The following is a 22,252-nucleotide window of genomic DNA, read 5'->3' as shown; positions in this document are numbered from 1 at the left end:
AAATGACAATGTAAAATTATGAAATGCCATATAAACTGTGAAATACTAATGTAAAATTATGACATGTTAATGCAAAATTATGAAATATAATGTCAAATTATGAACAGTCAGGAAAAAAGATGTAATATATACAAAAAAGTGTGTGCCTTATTTGACATTGCTTGAATTACACTATATAGGAATTTTAATGTAAACTAAATTGTTACATTCATATATAAAACGCATTATTTTATTTATTTATTTTAAATAAAAGGTATAGAATATAATATTATACGAATAAATAAATCCGTGAAATATGACTCCTAAATAAATATTGAATTTGCTTTCCCAGCATCACAAATAAGTTATTCAATTATGGTATGCATGCATATATATATGCATACATACATATATTTTACAGAGTTATTAAAAATTGTGAAAATATGCTGAATATGGTAAAAACAAATTTTTAAAAAACAGTATACTTAAACATAATACACATGCATATAGTTTGTATTAAGCAAATAACATATCAGTATATTATAAATACTAAAATGATACAAAAAAATTATAGTCAGGTAACAAATAAGTATATACCTTAAGCATATATAACAAAAAGCTTAATTATTTCAATACTCTCCTTAGGGATGTTTGTATATATGTTTTTATTTAAATGTATGTCAAAGGTATTTATAGTTTGCCCAAGATAACAATTCTTTTCTTTTTTTCTTAAAAATCTTTTTATTATATAAAAGTATAAGAAACTCATATAGCATGCTCAGGTGTTTTATATATGCATTGTTGTTATAATATATGTGATTATAAATGTTAATAGTATATGGTGATTTTTTTTTTAAAAGTGATAACCTACAATGTTGCATGTGCGGAGGAAAAAACATTAACATAGAGTTTATAACAACATTAATTTTCTTTTTGTGATCATTTGCCAATTTGTCAACACTATTACACAGTTTTGACAATAGCATGATACTAAAATGATTATCAATATATCTTAACAAATGCATTTGCAGTAAATTATTTATATTTTGTTCTGCTGAATTATTTTGTATGCTATTCTCAATGTCATTAAGTAAATTTATATAAACATTATTAAAAATATCTCCTCTTTTTGAAAGTTCAAGTATTTTGTTTTTTATCCATTTTATATGTATTATTTTGCTTGCATTATTTTGTTCATTTATTATATCTGTTGATTGTTCTTTGTTTTGTTGTTCAATTGGTTGCTTCATTTTATCTATTTTATTCATGTCAGTTTCATTACTCTCTAAACCAAATTCAATTTTAAGATTTTGAGAATCTTGAAAATATAAATGATCATAATAATCAAAATTATCGGTATTATTGCTTTTGTAATACAATTGTATGAAATAAATATATTTTAAATAAGGAAAATTAAAAAAATTTAGAGAATATATCGCTTTAAAAAATATTACCTTATAATGTACATCTAAGTTATATATAGTATCTATAAATACATATTTTTTAACACTTTTTAACAAATTATTCCTGTAAACAGTAAAATTGTGAATATCAGATTTTTCATTGTCAATATTTTTGTAAAAAATGCTATGTATTTCAATTTTATTATAATGCCTCTTAAACATATCTATAACACTAAATTTTATATTATTATATACTTCCATATCTTCATTAATTGTTTCACCATCATGTGGTAGGGAAGGTAACTTTTCTTCCCCAGGTGTGTTTACACCATTTGACTTTATTCCATTTTTGTAATTGCTAATGATATCGTCTGGATTTAACTTTTCTGTGGGAATATCACCCTTTGGGGAAATAAAAAAATGTGGGGAGATAGGATGAAATATATTTGACAAAATATACAAAAACAAGCACATCAATTTATGATCATTTAAATCATTATCTATGTAAATAAAGTTTTTAAAAGAATTATCGATTAAATTAACATATCGCTCTTCTTTTTTTTTAACTTCTTTTTCGTTTATAGTCTCGGGTGCATGCGATTTTTTAATATTTTTTTTAATATCGATTTTTTCAATAAATGCTTCTATTAATGTGAATAAGTTTTCTCCAATATTTAAAAGTTGATGTTTATTGTGTTTTAATTTCCCAGATTCGCTTTTGTAATAATTATGTGTAATTTCGTTAATAGTCAAATTATAAATAAACTGTGATAAAACTAATAAAATTTTTATCAGATGATTTTTATTTATATAATCTATGTTAGAAGAAATAAAATTGGAAAAATAGTTGTATATATGAAATATCCCATAAAATTGGTTATTATAGTATTCATTATAACTGTTAATTTGTTTAATCCCTTTTTTTTCTTCATTTTTATGCACACCATTTATATAAATATCTTCTTCCTTAAATAAGGCATTATTGTCACCATATGTATAATTTTCATTGGGTTTATACGTGTTATCCTTTTGATTCAATGTGTTATAAGTAGATAAGTGAGAAAACTGAAAGCTTCCTTTCTCCAAATGAGTATTTTGTTTATCACCATTGTCATTTTGCCCTTTAATATCAAAGAAAGGGCTATTTTTTATTACTAAAAAATTATAATTTTCAAATAAATAATAAGAATAAATAACATGGATAATACTATTTACATTTATATTGATAAAATAATTTTTGGAAAAAATATAGTTCTTATAAAAGTATGAGAAAAAGTTCGAAGATATATCTAAATAGTATAAATCATTATATGTTAATATATATAAAAAAGATACCACTTCATCTGCAACAAATTTTTCTTTATCTTTTAAAAGGTCTTTCAATATTTTTTTATATATTATACGATCACTTTTAACCTTTTTTTGTTCTATGCATTTTAATTTATGCAAATTGTGCTTTATTTCATTACTTAGGAAACTTAACTCGTCATTTTTATCTACGCTATATTTTTCATCTTTGTTAATAAATGTCTGCAATCGCCGCTTGGGGAATATATTTTTTACTAAGTTTAACTTAATTACTCGTTTTATCATTTAAATGATATACTTATAATTATAAAAATGTTCCAGGAAAAAAAGAGGAAACAAAATTATTCAATGGCTCTATTAGCAGTTTCACACTTCTAAATATGATCGATGTTGTTACTAGTTTTATGCATTTTAGTTACAGGTGCTGAATATGCATATATAGCAATTATTTCTTACGATTTTTGAACTATTTAAATTATTCTGCTATTTTTGTGTTATATTGTGAAGATATATATTTTATTTTTTATATTTAAAACTGCTTCATAGGATAATAAAAGAGATAAAAATGAGTATTCCTTTCTATTTTGATCTCTTTTATTATTTTTACATCAAAGGTGCGAAGTTAATTATAACTATATAAATTCAAAATGAGAAATGATGTATAATTTTTAAAAAAATTTCGAAAAATAAATTATTGCATTTAAAGGATAAGAAAGTTAATTAAAACGAAAAAAATAAAAATGTATTGTAAATTAAAGTTAAAATAAATACCCCCCAAATTAAAGCAGTCATTGTGGAAAAGCCCATTACGGTGCAATTTTGGTGTACGCCGCAAATCGTGTCCATATAATATGAAGAGAATAGAGAAAATAAAATAATAATTTACTAAATAAGAAAGCTGAAATATTAAAATGTTATATAATTCTTATATAATAGAAGTTTTACGAAATTTAATAAAATCCGCATAAAAGTGGAAAATATAATTGAAGTTTCGTGTAAAAAGGCATAGATCCATACGTATGTAAATAAATAAATATAACTAAAGAATCGATACGCTGGAACGTTAATATAAATCTGATTGAAAGACAGTTTTAAATAACTTTATTTCTGCATATAGAAAGGTGTAATTTTTTTTATGCATCATTAAATTAAGTATAAAAAACTACAAATATATAAGCTGTGCATTCATGTGAATATAAACATCTCCATTACACAAAAAAATACAGACATATGAATTTCCAATCAAAAATTCAACATGAAAATTGATCACGACTTAATTAAAAAAAAAAGTGAACATAATGAAGGTCTTATGGAGGATCTAGAAGAAATATCTTTGCATCAGCTGCAGATTAAAAAAATAGAATTCATTAATATTCATTGTAGAAACTTAAAGATATTACTGTTGCAAAATAATTTAATCGAAAAAATTGAAAACTTAAATCAGTTGAAAAAACTAGAATATTTAAATTTGGCTTTAAACAATATCACGATTATTGAAAATTTGGAAAAATGTGAATCGTTAAAAAAGGTATAATAATAAAGGAATAAAAGAAAAATAATTCTTCTACACACTTATAGCAATATAACATAGTTGTTTATCATATAATCCCAATATTCCTATTTTTTATTTCCCCTTTTTTTTCTTCGTTCTATTTTCATCTCTCAGATCGATTTAACCTTAAACTTTATTGATATTTATACTATTGAAAAATCCATAAATAATCTAAAAAAAAATGAAAATCTTAAGGAATTATATTTGATGGGAAACCCATGCTCTAGTTGGAAACATTTCAAACATTTTATCATATTTCATTTAGAGCATCTTGAAGTATTAGATGGTTGTGATATTTTAGTATCTGACAAAATAAAATCGAAACAAACAATTGCAATAATATTAAAATCTCTAGAAGAAGAAAAAAATAAAAATGACCCAAATAAAAGTGAACAGTATGATTCAATTAATAATAGGAAAAAAATATATGAAGAAATAGAGGAAGAAGAGATAAAAAATGAGGCAAAAAACCAGGAAACAAACAAAAAGGAAAAGGAAATTTTACCAGTATATACTGATGATGGACATATTCGCCAATGTAATGAAGGTTTGTTCGAATATTATATTCCAATAAAAATTATAACATATTTTTAAACAAATATAAGTAATATTAGTGTTGTATCCATCTCTATCTATATATATTTGCATACACATTGATACAGTAGTTACTAGAAATGCGCAAAAGTTTATGGTGAAGTGAACACAAGTCAATTGAAAACATTAAAAGTATTGTTTCTATTCTTTGATGTCATTTTTTAGGTCATTATAAATTCATGTTTGATGAGTATTCGAGTAATAAATATACATTTTTAAAAGTATACTTACCAAAATATTTGTGTAATTCCTTAATTGAAGTTGATATAAATGTAAATTATGTAAGGTGTTTAATAAAAAAAAAGTTATTTCAAATAAAATTAAACGATCCAATTTTAACTGATTGTAGTAAAATATGCCGAAAAAAATATACTGGTGAGTTAAGCATTAAAATGAAAAAAAAATATTATAAAAAAAATACAATTTTTGAAAACGAATATATCAAAGATGAACAAATGTATAATAGTGATGCTACTGAAGTCTATTTAGAGTCATTAGATAGTTCATCATGTTCTTCAGATGATTCATCGATTTCATTTTTTAAAAACAAAAAACAAACTTTTAAAAAGAAAGTAAATGATAATTCAATTAAATACAAGTTAACTGATCCAAATGAAAATAAAGAAAATTTTTACATTCGAGAAAAGCAAACTACATATGCTCAATCTATAATCAATCAATTACCATCTCTCGAAAAAATACCCAAACCAATCTCGTGAAATATGGCGAAATCAACAAAGTGCAAAGATAATCCAACTCTCATAAGTAAATATAAACATGTGTTGAAACGTTGCAATTATAACTTTTATATTTTTTTTGATAACTTATAACCATATTAAGACCAACTTTTTTATTATATGTTTTTTCATTCAATCAACTTAAATTTGAGAGCCTCATGTTTTTTCAATACGGTACTTTCTTTATCATTCTCTAATGTTGCTTCAGCATTTTCAAATGCCTTCAAAATTTTAGGGGATAATTGCTCTAAATGTAAAATTTCATCATAAGTAAAACTTTCTAACAAGGTATGACACTTAGCTTTTGATATTACTACACAAGGAGTAATAATAGAATTATTTTTGATAACACATTTTGTTTTTTTCATATTTTTCACAGTTGATATAAAGTTATTTCTTAATGTTCCATTACATACAAATACTAATTTATCACTATCATCAGTCAATTTTATAATATTACTTCTTTCTCTTGGTGGATAAGTAAATGAAAGAATTTTTTTTCTTCCTCTTCTATTTTTTATCCATGACCATCCAGCTTTTTTTGAGAAATTTCGAATGTATGTATTAAACATTGTTAATTCTTATTGCGATTCTATACTTTTCAAAAAAAAATATATTTATGGCATTTTCAAAATTATTATTATAAAGCATTCATATTATATATATTTTTAGTTATACATTATTTATTAAAATATCATTATTATATTCGACCACCTATTAAATAAATAAATATTATATATATATAACGACGAAGAAATAACAATCGAATTTTTCATATAGTTAGATTAATAGTAAATAAAGCATACACAAAAAATATTACAAAAATAACGCTAAGGGATAAAAATGTAAAGGCATATAAAGTTCTATGCTTTCCCAAAAAAAAACAGCATTTAATTACATTACTAGTATAGTAAACGTTAAATTTTCAAAAAATTAAAGCGATGTAAATAAAACGAAAAGGTATAATAAAAAGCATTATTTTTTGTTATTTATTCGATTGTTTTAAAAAAAAGATTCGTTAGGCATAAGAAATCTCCATTTTCCAAGAGGTAAATTGTTGAGGTGTATTTTCCCTATACGTGTCCTGTGTAATGATCGTATTTTAATATTTGACAATAAACATATTTTTCTAATTATTTTATGAAAACCTTGATATAGTTTAAATATAAGAGTAAAACTATCTACATATTGTATATGACATTTATATATTAATTTACCGTCAACAAACAAATTATCTTTTAACATTTTTAAATGACATTCATTTATTTCATTAAATGTTGTAATAATATATTCCTTTTCAACTTCGTATTTATATTTATTTAACAAATAGCTACTTGCCATAGAATCTTGTGTATAAATTAGTAATCCGGTTGAATTAGCATCTAATCGACCACATACATATAAATTATTTACCTTTTCTATATTTATATTTTTATAAATAAAATAACTCATACATTTATGTTCTTCTTCAATATATTTATTTTCATTCCTTATTAAATTTCTTACAAGAAGTTTTTTATTATTCAATTTATTATCTGGTGAAATTGATAAATAATGTTTAGGCTTATTTACAATAATTGTTATTCTATCTTTTAGTAAAAGTTTACCAACTTTTGTTAACTCGACACGATCTTTACCTATTGAAATGTCTACATTTTCGTATACAATATTATCATTAATTTTTAAAATACCTTTTTTTAAGTTATTATAAGCAAATCTCGAACTACATAAGCCTTTATAAGAACAGTATTGATTTAATTTAATTATATTCGGAATTTTATAATCTTCATTATTGAAATATTTACTGTTATCTATATATATCTCAGTCAAACTGCTTGATATTGAATTTTTTTTCAAAATATCATTGTCCCCCGCTTCTATCTTATTATTTCCTTCATTTTCACATTTTATAAATTCGTCATCATTGTTTTGTATATATACCATATGTTTATATCCTATTTTTTCATCTTGTACCGCGTTTATTTCGCTTATATTCGCATTATTACTATTATTATTATTACAATATTTGGTATTGATATTTTCTTCTATACCTTGCTTTGACTCATTCAAACTTAAAATATCTTTATCAACGTTTTTTTCTAACTCTTTTTTCTTTTTCTTAATAATTTTACTCCATTTTTTGTATTCCTCTATATATCCCATACGAATATTTTCATATAAATTGCTTACATGGTTTTCTTGCACATTTTTTTTATCGTTTTTACTATTTTCATAATTTTTATACTCATTCTCATTATTTATTATATATTCATTCATTTGTTTTCCCCTACTAATACTAAGTGTGGGGGTTTCTTTTGACAAATAATCATAATATATTTTTTGTTTTAAATCAATATAATCTTTACATTGTTTATATTTATTAATATTTTGTTCATACTCCGTTTTTTTGTAACTATGTGTTATTATTTCATTCTTTATATCCACACATTTATCTGTACAAAATCGTTTAAATGATTTATTAGGAATAAGTTTGTATATTCGATGTTTCCATATCAGTCCATTTACAACTGACATAAGGAAAGGTATGTTTCAAAAGGAATTAGTACAATCTAGTACTATTTTATTAGTAGCAAAACAAACAAAAAAAACAAAAACAAAAATCACAACATAGGAAATAGGTTTATAACTTAAAAAAATTAATATATTTTTAGTATTTCATAAATTTCATTAATTAGGTATATTATTATTACTACAAAAAATCATGGATAAAAATATGATATATATAGACTATACATATTTATTTACTTTTATTTTGTTAATTTTCGAACAATTTATATAGCCAGATTTTATTTTTTTACCAATTACAAAATTATAGGGAAAAATAACAAATATAAAGCATACATAATATATTGTAATAATGAAACGATCAAAAAGGTATATAATATATATAATGTTTAATATATAAAATAACAAATCGATAAATGGTAAAATGTACACGTAAGTGTTTCATACAATCTGTTTTGAAGGTTTGGGAGTTAATTGTGCAATGATCGAGAAAAAAATATTATACGTGTATATTTATTTTTTTACATATTATAAAACATTTAGAAATATAATATTTTTTTAAATATATATATTAGAAAAAAGGAAAGAAAAACAATTAATATATATAATACAATTATTTATATATTTATTTCCCCATGATATAGTACAATATTTTATACTTCATTTTCGCCACATTATGATGTTGTAATTGGTTAATATAACATATAAAAATATATTTAATATATGTTATTTTGAGAACTGTTATATTTTTTATGCATTCAAAAGTTAAATATTTTATAAATTTTTCTTCCATAGGTATAATATAATATCTTAAAATTTTTTTAAAACATAGTAATGGAATGAAACCCATAAATATTATTATTATATAGCCTAGGAAGGTATATAATATATATAATATACATATTTGATATATTTGTTGAAAGTAAAAATGGATGTTAGGGATGATAAATTGATGGAAGATAATAACAAAATGGAAAATAATAAATTATATAATGATTACGATATTAATAATTTAAAAAATGAGATGAACGAAAATCGTGATGAAGAAAATTTAAATAAAAACAGCTCATATATTGATGATATACTTAACGAATCAAGTGATGGTGAAAATATAAAAGATGGAAAAAAAGGAGAAAAGTTGGATAATGAAAATTTTTTTTATATAAATGATGTTTTAAAACTAAACTATCCATTGGAATATGAAGAAAATAAAATATACCCTAAAGTATATTGTTATGAACCACAGAATTTTGAAAAATTTAAGAAAAAATTAAAAAATAAAAACGAACTGAGACATTATGAATGCTATTCTTCTACAATGAATGAGTTTTTTTATAAGTATAATGAAAATTATTATGATGGTATTTTGAAAAACGAATCCTTTAAAAAATTTGCAGAAGAATTGTGGTCAAATAGATCCAATATAAAAAATGAAACAGAATATAATGAGTTATGTATTCAACTACGTAAAAAATATAAAGTCAGTCCTTCGAAGCATCAAATTGGTGTTGCTTTACAACATTATTATTTGAAATCATTGAAAAGTAATAATGGGGAAAATAATGGAGACAATGATATAATTAATTATAACAAAAATAGTGGAAATGTAGATGATAATAATCCCAATTGCTCTGAAAAAGGATCCAATACATCGGATGTTTCAAATCAAAACAACGTAGATTTTGATGACGCGACGGTGGAAGATAATATGAATAATGAAGCAATGAAAAAAAAACAAAAAAAAGTAAAAATACTTGAAAAAACTGAAAATGATAAAGAAAATACTAGCGAGTATGATGATAACGAATTTGTTATAAACAAAAAGGGGAAGGATGTAAAGTTCACTTTTGAAAATGTTAACAAAATGATAATTGCAAAAGAAATGACAAATTATAAAGATTTAGATAAAGAAAGTGTAAATTTTTTACAAATAAATAAAAGAAAGGGAGTACGATCCAATAGTGGTGTTTTAGTTGTTACTATAATTACTCACCCCCATAAATTTAGTTGCAAATATGATTGTCATTATTGCCCAAATGAACCGAATCAACCTCGATCTTATTTATCAACTGAACCAGCTATATTAAGAGCGAATCAAAATAATTTTGATGTAATATGCCAATTTTTTAACAGAACTACAACATTAGTAAATAATGGGCATGTTGCTGATAAAATAGAAGTGTTAGTATTGGGCGGTACATGGAGTTGTTATGATGTAGAATATCAGCATGAGTTTATTCGGGATATATATTATGCTGCTAATATATATCCAATATTAAAAAATCGGAGAAAAAAATTAAGTTTAAAAGAAGAGCAAGAAATAAATGAAAAAAGCAATTGTAGAATTATTGGATTAACATTAGAAACACGTCCAGATCAGATTAATAAAGATGAATTACTAAGACTAAGGTATTATGGATGTACTAGAGTTCAATTAGGTATACAACATGTTGATGACTATATTTTAAAAAAAGTTAACCGCCAATGTACATTAAATGATTGTATAAGGGCAATATATTTATTAAAAGAAAACGGGTTTAAAGTAGATATACATTTAATGCCTGATTTGCCATATTCAAATGTGCAAAAAGATATTGAAATGTTTAAATATGTATTAATGTCAACAGATTTACAAGCTGATCAATGGAAAATATATCCATGTGAAATTACCCCATTTACTAAAATAGAAAAATGGTATAACAATAATGAATTTAAGCCATATTTTGAAAATGATAAAAATTTATTAATTAGTGTAATACTTCTAGTTAAAAAATCAATACATCCATGGATACGACTAAATAGAGTTATTAGAGATATTCCCAACCCATCTATTATTGCTGGGAATAACATTACAAACATGAGGCAATTAATAGCAACTGAAATGAATATAAGAAATATTTACTGCCAATGTATTAGATGTAAAGAAATAAAAAATCAAGAACTTGAAAAAAAAAATGATTCAATTTTTTTAAAAATATATAAATATCCAACTTTAGGAGGAGATGAATTTTTTATAACATTTCAGGGTAAGAAACTGATAAAACAACATGGAAAAAGTAAAAAGGCAAAAAAAAAACAACAAAAAGAACAAAAAAAAAAAAAAAATAAGCAGGAAAAACAAAAAAGGAATAATTTGACAGAATGTTTGACTCAAAAAAAAAATATCGAAAATATAGATAACAATGATACTTGTGAAACAGATGATTTCATTGGAAATTTATACAATCAATCAAATGAAGAGAAAATAAATAATACTGAAAATAATATAAATTTTTTAAAAAATATTCCAAAAACTGCCCCAAAAAATGTGCATCAAAACAATTACCAAAATAAATATGAAAAGGAAGAAAAAAATAATGAGGAGGAGGAATATGATAATGCCCACTCTTTGTTAGGATTTTTGAGACTTCGATTAAGAAAAGAAAATGATTATTGTAAAGATAGGCCATTTAAATGTTTAGAAAACGCAGCATTGATTAGAGAATTACATGTATATGGGTCTTTATTAAAACATGACGATTTTAAAGATGAATTAAATTTTATACAGCATAAAGGATTAGGAAAATGTTTAGTTTTAGTTGCTGAAATTATCGCTTATTCATATGAATATAAAAAAATGGCTATCATTGCAGGAGTTGGCACAAGGGAATATTATAAAAAATTGGGATATGTTAAAGAAGAAACTTATATGACAAAAATATTAAATACGAAAGATATGTATAAAAATTATTTATTAAATATAAACAGAATTAAAGAAAATATAATTATTTATAATTATAACTTAAAACATTGCCTTTATTTAATGCATAAAGAGATACCCGATATATCAAAATATAAACGAAGTGAAATTCAAAACTTAAATGAATATATTAACGAAAACATAATACAATTAGGAATAAATGATTATATGGCATATAAAAATGAATCAACTATATCTACAATAAATGTGAAAAAAGTCCTATGTATTAATAAATGTAATATTATAAGTATGTTTATAAACACATTTAATAAAATTTATAAAAATATATACTTTAGTAAAAATAGGCTCCTTTTTAATGCTTATACTGTAATGTTTTTTAGTGCTACATTTTTTATTTCGATGCGACTTTTAAAAAATCGACATCATGCAAATATGTAACATAGTATGCACTTTGGAGATACTATATCATTTGTGTATTTGATGATATATATTTTACCCCTATCATATGAAATAGAAATCAAATAATTTTAATTTATCTATCATAATTATTATATTTTATTTATTATTTGTTTTTTTTAATATATCTACATTAAATGTTATTTATTTTTTTTTTTTCATATCCATTATTTTCAAAGTTCGTTAACACTTTATAACGAAACAGCTATAAAAGTTTGCACATGCATATAACATTTACAGTTATTAATTATAAATATATCATTTTTCGGCTTATAGATATTCGATTATCTATTTTTAATACGTCAAAAGTGACTTTATGTAACATGTGCACTTGTATACATATATAATGACAAAAAAAACTGTTAAAATGAACGAACAGGAGACAACTTTAAGATACCATTTATCCCATTTTAACTCAATTACCTGCTCTATTATCATCATTTTTTATGGTAAAATGTTCATAGTTTATGTACGTGAAATTTTAATATTATAGCATACTACGCATTCATAATTAGACCGGAACACAATAAAAGGACTTTTATTTTATCTCTCTCTATTTTTTTTTCGTCATAAAATATTATTGGGTTATAAAAAAAATTTGTGCACTTGTGTTGTAAAAATAAATATGAAATTAATAATGTGGTTGCTAAGGTAAAAATACGAAAAAATGGGAAAAAAATAAAATAGAACAAAACATAATTTTTTTACTAAAACAATTGGAAAAAACTTAAAAGCATTACAGATAATAGACTAAATTATGTTAATGATTGAACATCATATTGGAAGTATTGAAATATGAAAATATTGAAAAAAATATAATTGCATTAAAATTTTGATTGGAAAAAAATGCATACTTCAACAGTTAGTAAAATTTATATTTTTTTAAATTGGCAAAGTGTTATTTTAATTGGTTATTATCATGGTATATTTTATTTTATATTTTTACTTTTAATATTTTAAATTATTTGAATAGTAATATATGATTTATTTAACATTTTTATAGTGAAAAAAATTACTTGTTTTTCTATTTGATTAATTTTTATATGGAATATAGGACTTCTAATCTAACATATTCACATGTATTATATTATTTATAATAATATAATGTATAGATAAATTTCATCATGGACATTCTTATTAGTATTTTTGACTTATGTATATAAATAAATAATAGTCTAATATTACGAGAAAATATGAACATAATATATTTTTCTTCGTTATTTTTTCATTAATTTAATTAATAGAATTTACTAATTAAAATGCATTTATATTATTAGAGTTAGAATTTTTTGTGAAGTTATTATATATTATTTGTTATTTATATTTATTTTTAATTTATATGTCTCTAATATATATATATATACATATACGCGATATTATATATTATTAAGTAATGAATCACTGAATCACGTATTATAACTTACCTACATGCTTACATTATATATATATGCATAATTGCTTTTAATATAATAATATATTTATTATTATATTAAATGATAACTTAATTTCATATATTCTAATTCAAAAAGAAAGAAAATTGTGAATATATACGTATAAATAATAATTGTGAAAAAAACGAGTGTTGTTATATCACGAATTAATAAACTAAAACAATAACAAAAAAAAAGAGAGTTATTTCATTTTTTTAATTTTAAAGGTTCAATAAAAGAAAAACTCTTAGAAAAAGACACGGATGCATATATATATATATATATATATATTTATATTTATATTTACGAACATTGTAATACATATAATTGATTAATTGAAGCAAATGAATTTTATCGCAGATTTGTGAAGTTAAAAATACAACTTTTAGAATAAACTAAAATACCGTGCACCAAACATATTATTTTATATTAATTTTTTTTTTGGAAAAATTATATTTTTTATGCTTCGAATATATAGAACTAACAGCAAGGAAGTTATAAGCACATATATATCAGTAAAAATACAAATTATATTTTTTGGTAAATAGATATCCAAACATATAAACGGGCATATACATACATATTATATACATGTGTGGATATAGAAATAAATTGAACAACAGTAAAGTTTGTATTTTATAAAAAGGGAAAAATGGATACTGAGGATAAATCTATTGGAGACAATAAATCGAAAGAATGCGAGTTAGATGAAATCGCAAATTTAGAAAACGATATTTCTGAATTAAATGGCAAAATAAATTCCAGCATAAATGATAGCATAAATGCTGGTAGTAAATATGAAGAAATAAATAAAGAAGAAACTGCTAATGCATCTGATTTTAATTACACCGAACATATCAATAATATGAAAAGAGAAGAAAATGAAATGAACGATAATTATGTTTTTGAAAATACTCAAGAATGTAATATCAAAAATAGTACTTTTATTAATTTTAATGATAATATAAATGAAAAAAAAAATATAGAGAAGGATAATGAAATTCATATAAATGATACATCGAAAAATAATTATAAGGATGCCGAAAATAATAAAATCAATGAAAACAATGTTAATAATAACATTTATAATTTTAATAACCCTGATAAAAATTTATGTGATGAAATAAATGGCGATAACTTAGATAGCAAAAAAATGCAAATAAAAATAAAAAACTTATTAAAACTAATAGAAATACTAAAGGATCAAATAAATCAAAAGGATCAAGAATTATACCAGATAGGTATATTTCCCATATTATAATATGATATATATTTGTGCTATATTCATATTGTAATACTTTATTTTTTCTATGAGTTGCTTTATCTGTGTATACCTCAGTGTATATTGCATAGGAACTTCAACATATATGGATTATATATATACATTTATAAATTTGTTTTTCTCCCTTTTAGAGGTAGACATGAAAATGCGAAACGAAAAGGGCGAAGAAAATACCCTAAGCATTGAAGATGATGTCATTAAAAGTGATGGAAATTCTGAAAAAAACGAAAATAATATTTTTATAAACAAAATGAAAAAAATACTAGTATCGCAAAATGAAGAAATTATATTATTAAATGAAGAATTGAAAAAGAAGAATAAAGAAATATTTTACTTGAATGAAGAAAATATAACAAAAGATGAAAAACTAATTGAACTAAAAAAAGAAATCGAAGAAAATTATTTGCATCTAAAAGAATATAAAAATATGCAAAGTATAATGCAAATAGATGCCAATAATAAAATATATAGTGCAGAAAATTATTTAAGTGCCACAAATAAAAAATTATTAGAAAACAATATTGATATTAAAGAAAAAAAACTAAATATCGAAAAACAAAAGAAAGTAATAAAGGAATTGTATAACCAGTTAAATAAAAGAGATGACAAAATTATAGAACTTAGAAGAATAATAGAAAGTGTTGAATTAAATAATAATAGAGATATTATTAAATATAAAGAAAATAATATAGATCTTATAAATAGATTAAGATTAAATGCATCATTGATGAACAGCCAAAAAATTGAAATCGAAAATATGCATATCAATTATAAACAACTAGAAGAAGAATTACGAAATAAAGATAACGAATTAAAAAGATTGCATAATATTATATTATCAAAAGATGATGAAAATAATAAAATCACCCAAGATATGAATCGATTGAAATTTGATATGGAAATAAAAAATATTGATATATTAAATATCAAAAAAAAAATGAAAGGAATCAAAAAAGAATGTTCTATTAATTTAAAAAAACAAAAGGAACGTTTTACAGATGTTATTAATGAACTATATAAGGAAAAAGATCAAATTATTAAAAAACATACTGAAGATATGTCAAAGCTGGTTTCTCACTATAATGAAGTTGTTTGTATTAACGACAATATAAAGAATGAGGTAAGAACTATTTTGAAAGAATCTCAGAGTTATATATTCCAATAAATGCTTGTGTCGACGCATACATATACATATATTCCAAAATAAAACGTATTCATACTCTTGTATATTTGTTTTTGTCATAAAAAATATGCGGGACATCAACTATTGCTACTGTATACATATCACTTATATATGATGAATTCATTAAAAAAATATATATAGATATTTTCACATGTCTTGATATAATTTTTTTTTTTAGATAAATGCCTTGAAGGATGAAATTCTAAAAAAATCGTGTGAAATAGAAAAATTGCAAGACCGATTAATAGATTATGAAGCCAAATTATTAGTTTATGAAAATAATAATGAAGTTAAAACGTTAAAAAAAAATGAAAATCATTTATCGATGTTACTAAATAAACATATACGCAGAAATGAAAAATTGGAGAATACAAGTTTTCTTTTACAAAAGTCAACGTTAGAAAATAATAATTTAGAGGAAAAAATACTCGAATTGAAAGGTACAATATATAGAAAGGATCACGAAATAAAAAGTTTACATGAACAAAATAGAAAAAAAAAAAATAGCAGTAGTAATTCTAATGCTGATAAGCATATCGTGGAAATATATAGTGAAATTAATAACGATAATAATATCATTAAGAATGATAACAATATAAGTGATATTAACATTAACAATAGTTATTCTGATGAGGTTTGTTCTGTTTATGGATTAAAGAAAATAAGTGAAAAAAATAATAACCGAAGTATAATAATACAAAATGAAAACATAAATCCCCAATTAAATGATACGTCAAATTCTAAAGAATACGACCCCATTTACGTTACCTTGTGTGAGCTTTTAAATTGTAACAAGGAAAACAATTCTTTATTTAAAATAAATAAAATATGTGATAAAACATATATGATAAATGATAAAAAAGTATTTATAAATTTTATTAACGGTGAGTTATATGCCGAAAATGATGGATATCCTGTAAAGTTACAGGATTATCTAACACAAAATTTGGAACATTGAAGAATCACCTTGTTCAGGAATATTTATAGAGGAATAAATGTATATATACACGTACATACGTATATATACCTTGTTTATATAATGAGTCACCATATATTACTACAAATATATCCTACTATATATATAATCCTGAATTATCATTTGCCTCAATCAATGTGGCCTAATATTTACACCATTATTAAGTTAGCAATTAAGGTGTATATTGGGGTTGAAGTTTTTTTGATAACTGCATACGTTTGTTTCATTATACATTTATTTCATATTTTTTACATTTGAATATATATAATGTTATAAAACTGTAGGTTTTAAAAATGTGCCCTTATATATGTATATATTGGCAAAATAAAAAATAGTTGCTCTAGTATGTTATTGATCCAGTAATATATATAACAGTTTGCATAATTATTACGTATGCACAAGTTTATGTATGTGCTTATAGTTTATTTTGATTTTTTATAAGCTTTACTTTTTTTAGTATAATTTTTATGGCGTATTCTTTTGTATATCTTCCGATTTATGCATTTTTTTCGTAGTTTTTTATATTAAGTATTTATAATTTAGTTGAGAAATATATATTTAATAAATCATATATTAAAAAAACAAAAAAATATATATTACCAAATAAAAATATTGTCATATTTGTTTTCTAAGTAGAACGCATGGATTATTAATTAAATGCTACTTAAAAATAAAAAGTGAGGGCAAAGAGAAAAGTCAGACATATTGTTTTGAAAGCAATATATGCTAATAGATACTATTAAATGTAATATAAACGTGTCATAAAAAACGAAAGAAAGAAAAAAAAGAATTAATTCAAAAGCAAAAAAAAAGATATTAATGAAAGTTATGAACTAATTTGGGATTAAAAGGAGAATAAAAATATATATATAATATAAGTATATGCTTATGTAGTTATATAGGCATATTCCTATATATATATGTGTGTGCATTTTGATATAATTTTTTTTAGAATGGTTAGCATCTCAAAAATAATTATCAAAAGTTTCTTTGTCGACAAAAGATTCAATTTGACTCCACAAATAATCACATGCTTCTGGTGTAATTTCCTTTTTGTCTAATTGCAACCGATGCCACATATTTGTTTCTGTATTTTTGGGGATTAAACAAATTTCCAACTCATTTTCATTATCTTTTATTATTTTTAATCTAAATAATTCCTCAATGAGTAGATATGTTCGTTTGTATTTTTTTGATATCGCCATCGTTTTAAGTTTAATTGCATCAGTGTATTCTTGCAATTTGTCAATTTTATATTGAGCCTTTTTTAATAACATTTTTTTTACTTGATATTTATTTTTAAGTATGTTTTTTTTTTCATCAATTTCATAAAAAACTTTTAATTTTTTTTCCCCAGTTTCATCATTAGTATCACAAAATATAGATTCACAATCTTTTAACTTTTGGGAAATTATTTCATATTCTTCATTAATTACATTTCTTTTATCTTGGACAATTTTTTTTTTGTTATAAATAGCTTGTTGTATATTTATTATATTATTATTAACATTATTGGTTATGTCTATTATTTCATTTATACCCTCATTTTCCCCATCAAAATTTAATGAATAGTCATTTATATTCATAACTGTTTTACATAAATCATCAATATCACTTTCCCCACTATTATATTTTGTTATATTATTAATAATATTACGAAAGTATAAATAATCATTATCATTATTTATATATGTATCAATATTATACCTGTTCATTATTTTCTTATTCCTATTATCATTTTTCTTAATGTATTGCTGCATATTATTCATGTCTCTATACTTGTTAAAGTAAGATGCATCGTCCTGGAAAGTGTGCACCGAATTAGCATTCATATTATTATGGCTGCTACTTCTACGGTTTTTTACGCTACCATTCTCACTTTTATGACTTAATAGATTACCTTCAGAAATTGGAATTACCATTGATATATTTTTAAAATCGACAATATTAGATCCTATGATACTATTTTTTAATGATGTATCTTGATTATTTGTTATATTCTTTAGTTGATTATCTTCATTATCCATATTTAAATTATGAAAATTCTTAGAATTATTCGATTCGTTTCGATTGTTATTATTATTATTATCGGTCATATGATTTCTAGTAATATCATCCAAGTTGTTAATGCCACTAAATGTATTTTTGTTATGCGACTTTCTTTTGACGTAAGAATTAAAATTTTCTTCGCTTAACCTATCGATTGTACATGTATTAAATACGTCATTGTTATTTGTGCTATTCATCATTTTTTCACTATGTGTATCAGCTAAATATTTTGATTCTCGAATTTCTTTACTTCTTAAAATATTGGAATTAAGATGATAAGGCAGATTATTACAATTACCATTTTTTGGATTATCATTAGTATATAAATTTTTATTTATATGAATATCCAGATTATGTTGCCCGTTTTGTTCAAGGTAATAATATTTATAATTCGGTTCGCAATTTGAATTATTCAAAATATTATCACCATTTTTTTGTTTGTCATAATTTCTTGCTAATGAATGTGATTTAATGCTATTATTTGCATTATTATTTATATTTACTTCGTTAGCTGCATCTATATTACTCCCTGTTTTGAAGGTTATGTACGATACGTCTAATGTGTTGTTATTATTAAATAGTTTTTCATTGGAATAAAAATTATTATAATTATTCGCATTTTCATTTATGTTATTTGAATTACTATTTTCATTATTAACTTTGTTATTATAATATGTTGGTAAATTATTATCGAAGTAATAATTTCTTTGAGCATATTTTTTATTTAATGTGTTCATTTTGTTATTATCATTTTCGGTATTTTGATTTGTATTATTTACAGCTTCATATTTTCTTTTTATTGGAGATGTATATGTATATAGTATGCTTTCTGAATTATTTATGTTATCATCTTTGTTATTGTTCATTTCATTGTTTTCACTGTTATAAAATCTCGAATTCCTATTATTTTTAATGTTATTTTTATTAGTATTTTTCATAACATTGTTATCATCACTAACATATTTTTTTATATTAGTGTGTATTATTGGCCTGTTGAGATATGGTTTTGTTGTATTATTATTACTATTATTTTCAATGCTTCTTGTATTAGCTAGAGAGACGTTTTTACTTCCATTTCTCAGTTCATTGTGTGATTGTTTATTAGAATCTATTTGTGCATTTTTATGAAGCGCATTTTGACTACTTTTGATAATTCCTCTGGGAGGGGGCTTAAATGTGTTATTATTTGTTCGTAGTTTAAAATTTGTATTTCTAATAAGTGTATTTTTTTGTCCAAATGATGAAAATTGCGTATTTGTAGTATTTTTATTAATTCCATTAAAATTGTTTTTAGCTCTGTTTAAAAATTTAACGCCCTTATTTTCATTATTAAGTTCAGTTGCTTTAGTTTTCGGCTTCCCAGAAAAGTAATTCATCTCTTTAACGTTTGTATTTTATTTTTATTTTCAAAATTTAAAAACAAGTTCCTATTTTTCGATTTTTTCTAATGGTTGACATTATTATATTATTTTTATGTAATCTTTTTTATTACACCCTTTCTTTATTCTTTAATAGTCTCCTTTCGTTGTTTATTGCTTTTCCTTTTTTTCTTCAAAGGTATTTAGAAATGCATTACTGAAAAAAATGAGTAAATCTTTAAGTTTATCACTCAACTGTACAACGTGTTTTTATGCATTAATAGTTAAAAAAAAATAAACAACTTTCACATATTTATGCTCAATTTAATAACAAAGTTTACATTAGGAAATAAATATAACAATGATACATCAAAAATATGGATTTTTGTGGTATAAAGGGGTTAAAAGATGAGAAAATTTACTTTTATTAATATTAACAAGTTGGATTTTTTAATGCATATATATTTTTTTGTGGCTATATTAAAATGAATAGTTATATTAATGGATCGTCTAAAATACCATTGTTTATAAAATAAAATTGTGGATATTTGTATTGTATGTTTTTCAAATGAATATTTAAACGAATCATCATATGTATAAAGAGAAATATATTTAACATTGAAGATACAATTATATAATCATAGCATTACTAAAAAAGTAAAATTTTCCAATTTAACCTTCAAAATCAAACAAAATGATAAAAAAGAAAAAAAATTAAAAAACATATATATTTAACAATATCTTCCGTAAATTATATAAATTATATTTTTATATTTTACATTTGTCTTATAATAATGATAAAAAAAAAAATATTAATTATGACCAATGCAAAAATATACTGCCAAAGTGTGGAGAAGAAATTAAAATTATATAAAAATACGAAAATGCGTATTTATATATTTTTTAAAATATTTTACCTGAATGATCATAAAAAAAATATATATTAAATACATATTGTATTAAAAATAGCAATTTGGAGAAAAAAATAATACATTTTATATTAACGTTAATATTTTTTTTTATTAAAAATTCTGTGTGCAACATTAATTTATTGCAATTCTTAAGTTAAAATGATTTATTTAATATCTTAAGTTCCATTATTAATAAATATGAATGTGTATTATAATATGCAATGATGTATTAAATGCTTACACATATAAAAAGGCATTTATTTGTTAATTGGTAAAAACACACGGATAGTGTAATTAAAAGAAAATTGAATATCTATTAAAAATAATGTCCTTATAATTATATTCAAAATACACATATGTAAAAGGAAAGTACCATTAAAGCTTAGTATGTTATATTTGTCATATTAATGGGATATCCGGTATATGATAAAGTGTAATATAAAGGAAACAATTTTCGGATTTTTAGATATTTTATATTACTTTTGTAAAAGTACATAATATATAATGAAATAAATAAATGAGAAAAATCCCCAACCAAAAGACTTAAGTACGCTTTTAAAACATAAATGTGATAGCTTTCTTAGTAGAAACAGTAATTTTTATATATTATGGGCATTTAATCGCCATTTAAATAGAACATTTCATAATATCATTAGCTTTTCTCAGTTAAGTAAAGAAAGGATGTTCAATTTCGTATTTCACAGGTTTTGTGTTCTTTATGTAATAAAAATACTGTACACAAAATTGCACATCCACATATATTATATATAATTATATGGCAAACTTTTATGCATCCAAGGAAAATATA

At 22.4% G+C, this 22,252-nt stretch overlaps 7 protein-coding genes across 7 annotated transcripts; 3 read left to right on the top strand and 4 right to left on the bottom strand.

Moving 5' to 3' along the window:
- Positions 1-659: 659 nt before the first annotated feature.
- PBANKA_1442900 (conserved Plasmodium protein, unknown function) lies at positions 660-2,975 on the bottom strand (the record flags this gene model as incomplete). Its single annotated transcript, XM_034567791.1, has 1 exon — positions 660-2,975. One exon carries the CDS (start codon positions 2,973-2,975, stop codon positions 660-662), a length of 2,316 nt encoding a protein of 771 aa, XP_034424253.1.
- A 970-nt stretch (positions 2,976-3,945) lies between these two features.
- On the top strand, positions 3,946-5,555 carry PBANKA_1442800 (leucine-rich repeat protein; the record flags this gene model as incomplete). The annotated part of the gene is made up of 3 exons (XM_034567790.1): positions 3,946-4,218; positions 4,357-4,789; positions 5,002-5,555. The coding sequence occupies 3 exons, from the start codon at positions 3,946-3,948 to the stop codon at positions 5,553-5,555; spliced, it is 1,260 nt and encodes a 419-aa protein (XP_034424252.1).
- A 146-nt stretch (positions 5,556-5,701) lies between these two features.
- PBANKA_1442700 (conserved protein, unknown function) lies at positions 5,702-6,145 on the bottom strand (the record flags this gene model as incomplete). Its single annotated transcript, XM_034567789.1, has 1 exon — positions 5,702-6,145. The coding sequence occupies one exon, from the start codon at positions 6,143-6,145 to the stop codon at positions 5,702-5,704; it is 444 nt and encodes a 147-aa protein (XP_034424251.1).
- A 430-nt stretch (positions 6,146-6,575) lies between these two features.
- PBANKA_1442600 (RNA pseudouridylate synthase, putative) lies at positions 6,576-8,108 on the bottom strand (the record flags this gene model as incomplete). The annotated part of the gene is made up of 1 exon (XM_034567788.1): positions 6,576-8,108. The coding sequence occupies one exon, from the start codon at positions 8,106-8,108 to the stop codon at positions 6,576-6,578; it is 1,533 nt and encodes a 510-aa protein (XP_034424250.1).
- Positions 8,109-9,027: 919 nt separating this feature from the next.
- Positions 9,028-12,237, top strand: PBANKA_1442500 (elongator complex protein 3, putative; the record flags this gene model as incomplete). The annotated part of the gene is made up of 1 exon (XM_034567787.1): positions 9,028-12,237. One exon carries the CDS (start codon positions 9,028-9,030, stop codon positions 12,235-12,237), a length of 3,210 nt encoding a protein of 1,069 aa, XP_034424249.1.
- Positions 12,238-14,337: 2,100 nt separating this feature from the next.
- PBANKA_1442400 (conserved Plasmodium protein, unknown function) lies at positions 14,338-17,108 on the top strand (the record flags this gene model as incomplete). The annotated part of the gene is made up of 3 exons (XM_034567786.1): positions 14,338-14,926; positions 15,099-16,087; positions 16,329-17,108. 3 exons carry the CDS (start codon positions 14,338-14,340, stop codon positions 17,106-17,108), a joined length of 2,358 nt encoding a protein of 785 aa, XP_034424248.1.
- A 983-nt stretch (positions 17,109-18,091) lies between these two features.
- Positions 18,092-20,551, bottom strand: PBANKA_1442300 (conserved Plasmodium protein, unknown function; the record flags this gene model as incomplete). Its single annotated transcript, XM_034567784.1, has 1 exon — positions 18,092-20,551. The coding sequence occupies one exon, from the start codon at positions 20,549-20,551 to the stop codon at positions 18,092-18,094; it is 2,460 nt and encodes an 819-aa protein (XP_034424247.1).
- Between the last annotated feature and the right edge of the window lie 1,701 nt (positions 20,552-22,252).

This window comes from Plasmodium berghei (genome assembly GCF_900002375.2).
Source record: "Plasmodium berghei ANKA genome assembly, chromosome: 14".
NCBI lineage: Eukaryota > Apicomplexa > Aconoidasida > Haemosporida > Plasmodiidae > Plasmodium > Plasmodium berghei.
This window is presented reverse-complemented; position numbering and strand designations above follow the sequence as displayed.